Source organism: Poecilia reticulata, linkage group LG3 (assembly GCF_000633615.1).
Source record: "Poecilia reticulata strain Guanapo linkage group LG3, Guppy_female_1.0+MT, whole genome shotgun sequence".
NCBI lineage: Eukaryota > Metazoa > Chordata > Actinopteri > Cyprinodontiformes > Poeciliidae > Poecilia > Poecilia reticulata.
In genome coordinates this window covers 33443134-33450444 of record NC_024333.1, presented here as the reverse complement: position 1 = coordinate 33450444, position 7311 = coordinate 33443134, and the positions used below count along the sequence as shown (strand labels likewise).

At 38.3% G+C, this 7311-nt stretch overlaps 1 protein-coding gene across 1 annotated transcript in view; it reads left to right on the top strand.

Moving 5' to 3' along the window:
• The window catches only part of otog (otogelin), a 70174-nt gene extending 62869 nt beyond the window's left edge, over window positions 1–7305 (top strand). The window contains exons 50-55 of the mRNA XM_017303888.1: window positions 595–699; window positions 1272–1391; window positions 2934–2979; window positions 3284–3355; window positions 5970–6049; window positions 6848–7305. Of these exons, the coding sequence (XP_017159377.1) occupies window positions 595–699; window positions 1272–1391; window positions 2934–2979; window positions 3284–3355; window positions 5970–6049; window positions 6848–7048 (624 nt within the window). The 3' untranslated portion in view covers window positions 7049–7305. The remainder of the gene's footprint in view (window positions 1–594; window positions 700–1271; window positions 1392–2933; window positions 2980–3283; window positions 3356–5969; window positions 6050–6847) is intronic.
• The last annotated feature ends 6 nt before the right edge of the window (window positions 7306–7311 follow it).

The window sequence follows — 7311 nt, the reverse complement described above, 5'->3', positions numbered from 1 at the left end:
ATTAAAAACAAGTTTTTGTCTAAATTAAGGTGAATTCATGGTTCCTTTTTCCACATAATGTAACCGGTAGTGTTTATGATTAAAAAAAAAAATAAATTATGTGATCGGTATCGGTGATCGGCCTTCATGGGTGATCGGTATCGGTATCGGCAGGAAAAAACCTGATCGGCACATTTCTAATTTTTATGGATTAGCTGTAACAGAAACTTTGTGTTTACAGTAATGCAGTGTGTATCTGATATTTTTCCTGACTTTTCTTTCTTTGATTGCAAGGAATGTCTTGAAATGTTGACTTTAGCACCAAAATATGATCCTACTTTGGTAGGCAAGTTTGTGGGCATAGTAGCAACAAAACGGCGAGAATTTAGGACAGAAAGCTGAATTTTCTTTGGATATTATGGAAAACATGTTTCTCAGTGAAATTGAGGCTCAATATGAAATGTCTACTGGCTAACTTAAAGCGAAAACCGAACTGTAACTGAAAAACGGAAAGGACCAAAGACTCATTCCTGAGGCACACCAGGAACCCATCGGCTGTGAGACTGAGAGGAAACTGTTTCTTGGGTTTAATTATCCTGAATTCTTGTGTTTCAGAATCAGATCTATGTTCCTCCTAAGGACCAGTCAACCTGCTGCGGCGAATGTAAAAACATCTCCTGCATCTATCAACATGAGAACGGGACGGTCGGCCTCTATAAGGCAGGAAAAGCTTCAGTTTTTATTATACTAGACGTTGATTGTATAAGTTTCTGAATCGTTTTTATTGTGTGTGTCGGTACAGAATTAGAATATTGTGAAAGTTTAAAGTTTTTCCTACCTCATTTTGCACAGAAACTCATAAATTACACATGGAGTGAAATATTACAATATTCCTATATTTACTGTAACTTTGTTTAAACTTTTTAACAATAATCTATTTTTAAGATGTTTTAACTTCTTTTTAAAAAAAAAGGGAAACTGGAAAAGCAGTTTTGCATCAGTGTTAGATGTGTAAGGTGGTCAGAGTACCCAGAAATTGTTCAGCGTAGTAAAAATACTCCTAAAAGTAATTAGAAAAAAAGTAACTCAAGTAAATGTGAGTAAATGTAACTAGTTACTACCCACCTCTGCAATTATCAATAATAATTTTAGAGATTATTTGGTTTTTTATGTTAGTCAGCAGTTTGCTATGCATCCAGCGTTTGCTGAAGTTCGATTCCTGTAAATAAAAACAAATTGTGTAAAGTTGTTAAACGTTTGAGGTAACCTGATGATGATGATGATGTTTTCAGCCTGGAAGGTCCTGGGTGTCAAACTGCAAGAAGTTCGACTGCTCCGACACGTCATTCGGACCGACCCTCATCTCCTACTCTTACAGCTGCCCCCCCTTCAATGAGACGGAGTGCATGAAGGTCAGCAGGAAGCAGAAACACACAGCTGATAAAGCTGGACCTGCTGGCTGGCAGCTAGCAGGTCCAGCTTTAACAGTTACTAGCTGCTAGCTCCAGCTTTATTAGCTGAACTAGATAAATCATTGATGAGGTAAGAAAATAACTAAAAGTAAATATCTGTATGAGCAGCAGCTTACAGAAGCAGCTCATTATGTAAGTATTTAACTAAATGGATAAGAACATATGTACCTAAATAGAAACACAGTAGAGTAACTAAGTAAATAGGTAAGTGAATAACTAAGCTAATAGCTAAGCAGCTAACTCAGCAGCAACTAACAAGGTAAGTTAATGACTAACAAGTAACAAACAATAAAACTAAGAAGTAACTAACTAAGTAAATCAGTAAATAATAAACTAAGAAACAAGTGATAACGTTAACCAAGTAAATAACTAAGTTAGTAAATATATAAGCAAATAACTAAATGCTACATGTGGAAAAAACATGTGCAACATGTCATTTATATGTGATACGGTTTATGATGCACATGTGAAATCAGACAAATAAAACGTGTTTCACATATTTAATGTCTTACATGTGACACAAAATATGATACACATGTGAAACACATGCATCACATGTGATATATGTGAAATAGTTGAAAATATATGACATTATAAAATAAATGTGTAAACATGTAACTCGTGAAAACTCGGGAACCGTGTTTTTTTTTTTTTGTTTTAACGTTAAACATTCAAAATCATTCGTGTTGTTCAGTTTTCCGAACGTGGGACGAACATGAGGCCCGACAGAAAATCGTTTCAGTCTTTTCAAAATAACAGGAACCGTTTTAATCCGGAAGCTTTAAAGATGTTAAAACTCTTGACCTGCAGAGGTCAGATGACTTTAGATCAGTGGTTCTTAACCTGGGATCGATCGAACCCCAGGGGTTCGGTGAGTCGGTCTCAGGGGTTCGGCGGAGCCTCTGCCGACCGCGGAGGTAAAGACACACTTGTGTAAAGTCGTGATGACACCCCGCTTTGCCATCACTTAATGCAGAGGATCACGTTACATTGCTTAGCCAATCAGAGGATCACGTTACATTGCTTAGCCAATCAGAGGATCACGTTACATTGCTTAGCCAATCAGAGNAGAGGATCATGTTACATTGCTTAGCCAATCAGAGGATCACGTTACATTGCTTAGCCAATCAGAGCTGCGGAGGAGCACTGATGAAGGAGCTCCACTCTTTTTACCAAAATCTATAGTCTAAATCTGCTCCTTAGTCGCATCTTTTCAGGGTTGCTACTGCCTCTAGTGGCGYGGGGGTGGTARCACAGCTAATATATTTACATTACTAAATCAGAATATCGCAAAGTATGTTGTGTGTCAGGATGAGAACCGGAGGAGGAGGAATAAGAAGGGTTCGGTGAATGCGCTTATGAAACTGGGGGGTTCGGTACCTCAAAAAAGGTTAAGAACCTCTGCTTTAGAGCCTCTGCTGCAGAAAAGCTTCCCTGTGGTAAATGATGGTAATGCGTTCGCTGACTCTCGTCTCCTCTCAGATCGGAGGAACCGTCGTTAGCTACATGGACGGATGCTGCAAGACGTGTGAGTATCTGATCTGAGCGTAGCAGCAGTTTGTAGTTAGCGTAGCGCTGTAGGCTGCAGCTGACACTGAACCTGCCGTTCAGCTAGTCTACGACACGTTTGCACTTCAGTTAAACCCAAAAGACTCACCTGGATTGGCTCACATCTGGATCCCAGCTGCTGTTTTCAGATACGTCTGTCTGCTGCTAGTTCAGATTTCCACGCTTCTCAGTGAGCTTCTCTGAAACTCGACACTGAGAAGCGTCTGATGACGTTGAAGTGGGTTTGTGTGCTTCACCTTACCATCATGTACCGATCCCACCAGGTACTGGATTTCATCTGTTCCCCTTCCCAGTTAGCCAAATGACTCCCACAGCTAACACAAACTGTGAACAAGGTACCACAACAACAAGGCTTCTTAGTGCCATTGTTGATATTCAACAATGTACTCCCTTTAAAAGAAAAAAAAGATGAGAAAAGATACAAGAGAGCCCAAAAAGTGCAACTGCAACCTACAGAACCGTCCTCTCATCTGTCACTTCATTTCATTAGGCTAATTTATCCAACATTTACTCTTCAGAAAACCAATCAACTGTGGATTTAATTTCTTAAAATGGTGGTTTACTTGAAATTAAAGGAGTAGGCAACAAAAAATGAACTCACACTTGAGAGGACACAAACATGTAGCATCAAGCTCCTAAAAGATGAGCTCCCTCCCCATTAGCACTGTCTGGGCAGTGCATTGTTGATTGCCAACAATGTACTGTTGGTAGTGGCCTGTAGACGCCTGCATGTTTCCGTAGAGTCAGAGTTTCGGTGTTTGGGTTCTTTTCTGGCAAACAGTTTTCATACCCAACTTGTCACATACAAGTTTTTTAATCGGTTCCTTTCAAGGCAGCAGATGCAGCTCTGCGTCTTACAGACTATTTAATTAGTAACTAATGTTGGTATTTTATCGCCTCTTATTTTCCAGTAACTTTTATACAAACATWAACGGATCCATTCCTGTCCCAGTTTACATCTTACTAACATCTTATTTGTGCATCCTTCATTTTAAACATGTTTAGTTCCAACTGTGGGACAAGTCGTCTTAGGCTGCTGACCTAAAGGAAAAAAACATGTTGATCCCTCAGATAAACATTAACTAATAGTAACTATGTCAACGAACATGTAGATCCTCATTACAATTACAATAACAGTAATAKAAATAAGTTTTCTCCTCTTTTTGTCACTATTTTTTTATCTGTTTGTTTTGTTTTCTATTAAACTTGGTTTAGTTTAATATAATTTTTTTGTGATTTGCTGCTTCACAAAGCAACAAGRTTTCAATTTATGGCTTAAATTCAAAATGACACATATAGTGCCATTTTGTACCACYATCATATATMCAWTATGACTTTAAAGAGTTTTAACTTTCTAATTTAAAGTGTAGAACTTGGGCCTCTGTCTCTTTAAGAAGCTCCTGCTCTTTCTGAAGCGCAGTCATCCCAACATGGCTCCTCTGTTAACCCTTTAAGGTTTTTACCAGCGTTTCACTGAGCAGCAGCTCCTCTCATGAGCTCAGCTGTTCCACCAGGTGTTTGCTAATTGCTGCTGGCTAGTCTGAAGGAGCTGAGAGGGGGAGGAGTTTTGTCCCTGAAGGCGGGGCTAACAGAATGGTTGCCATAGAGATTAAAGTGTTTCTCAAACATGCATGAAAGAATCAAATCAACACTCCAGGTATGTTTTTGTGAGGGAATATTATTATAAGAAGATGTAAAGATAAACAAAGTTGATTTTATGTCACAATTCCCCTTTAAAAAACAAATTTAACATCCATCGACTCTCTTTGCATCATGTTTTCACCACTTCAGGTTGGTTCWGCATATAAACATCTGAAAAGTGTGCAATTCATTTGTAAACATTTACATTTGACGCTGAATAAAAACATTTATCTCACTGACTGAACTCAAATCAGAACATTTTCTTCTTTTATGTCTGTCAGGATCACTAAAATTATTTTTATTTGCGAGAACTTTTTATTTTATTTTTTAGAAATTTTGTTTGTAAAAGTTTCCATATATTTGGTGAGTATCAGGAAAAACTGTCTCTTAAACTGACAATTTGAAAATGTTTTCTGGCTTTTAGCAAATAGAAATAATTTTGTTAATTTCAACTAAGCAAAAATAAAAAATGTTTATTCTGATTGAACTTCAGGCAGTGGGAGAAAACAAAGTTTGTCTTTTTATTCAATGTCTTGAAATATCTGTATGATCTGGAGTTTTAACTGATTTATTGAAAAACATTGAGAGAAATCCAGAGAAAAAGACGAGTAAGTATGTGACAATTTGGGATGAAGGTGGGAAATTTCTTCTGTATTTTTTATTTTTTTTCTAAGTTATGTTTCAGATCATCAAGGTAAAGATTAAAGGAAGAAAAAAAAAAACCTTTGTGAAAAACTAAAGCTGCTGTGTGGCATTTTATTTTGAAAAACTACCCTACTTCCTGCATGTTAATAAATGTTCCCAAATTATTTGGATCAAAGTTAATCATTCTGGGCGKAACTTTACATGAATCGAGGTAATTGAAGGTTTAGTAAAGTTTAATTTATGTCAAACGGAAATAAAAAACATTTAAAACAATGGAAAATTGTCTGGAAGGAAAAAGTCACTGAAATCCCTTCAAGCTAAAATGCCACACAAAGCATCTCTAGTTGCACATCATGTGTGTTGGTGTTTTTTTATTTTATTTATTTAAATATGTACTTAATTATTGTCAAATATGATTATATTGTATACAAATCATTTAAATCTTTTTTGTGGTATATCTGCATGACGGATCAATTCTACTTCTGAAAATTGTTCTTCTTTTTCCCTTCAATCTGACTATAAAACCAATGTTATCAGGCTTTCCATTTCCCCTTTTCTTACCCATAATCCTCCTCTCCTGTGTCATTTAATGTGAGGATTTAACTTCTGATTTTCTTTTAATCTTTATTGCAACAGATTTCTGTTCGGTTTGACTTTGAACAGGTAAAGAAGACGGGAAGTCGTGTCAGAAAGTGACGGTGAGGATGACAATCAGGAAGAACGACTGCCGCAGYAACCGACCGGTGAGGATCTGCTGCTTTAGTCCCACAGGCTAGCAGGCTAACAGGCAAAGTGGCTAACAGGCTAAGCGGCTAACGCTACGTTCACACAGGAAATACAACCAAAAATAACTTTTAATCGCAGTCTGAACTCCGACCTTTTGACCCCAAAAAATATGACTCATGCCACTTCAATATGTGGATCCTTCAGTTTTCCCTCAGGAAAATCAATCAATCCGTCCATCCATCTGTTAATTAAAGTTTTYATTTATTCCAATTAACAAAAATGTTTTCGGTTTTTATTTTGTTTGTTTTAGTTAACTGTAAATATCCAATCCACTATCTTTACTTTTCATCTAGTTATTAACTTCTTTTTATTTCTCTTTCACACYGTCTATGTAAAGCCCCCCCCTACGCCCGGAAAACTAATCTATATCTGGGGGTGGTGTGAGAATCCTTGTTAAATGGCGTTTAACTAAAACTCTGAGGTGTGAGAATCTTTGTTAAATGGCGTTTTAACTAAAACTCTGAGGTGTGATAATCCTTGATTAATGGCGTTTTAACTAAAACTCTGAGGTGTGAGACGTTTAACTGAAGTCCTACAAGGGGTGCGGGTTTTAATGTTTTTATCTTTTTTAACTTTTTCTTTTAAAAAATAAAAAAAATCTGTTTATTCAATGTCACATGCTGTTTTTATTTTAATTATGTAAAGCCCTTTGAAATGCCTTGATGCTGAAATGTGCTACACAAATAAAATTTGATTGATTGATTGATAAAGCAATTGTCTGTATCCATGGTGACGTCTCCGCCTGCTTCCTGCAGGTGAACATCGTGTCCTGCGACGGGAAGTGTCCCTCCGCCAGCATCTACAACTACAACATCAACACCTACGCTCGCTTCTGTAAGTGCTGCAGGGAGACGGGGCTGCAGCGGCGCTCCGTGCAGCTCTACTGCAGCAGCAACGCGACCTGGGTCAGCTACAGCATCCAGGAGCCCACCGACTGCTCCTGCCAGTGGTCCTAGGCTCAAACACTCACCTTCAGCAGCCCAGGCCTCACCTGCACCAGGTGCGTGAGGCCTAAAGGTGCTCACGGAGAGGACARCTTGGCGGTGGGACTGTGAATGACACCACTGCAAGGTGCTGGGAGGATGCGAACGGCGGCTTCTCTGTTCTGTGCTGATCTCAGTCAGTATGTGTAGTACCTCTGCTGGCAGGGAGGTGGAGCTGTGGAGCACAGAAGCAGATGCAACCAGGACCCGCTCTACAATAGCACTGATATTCTCAG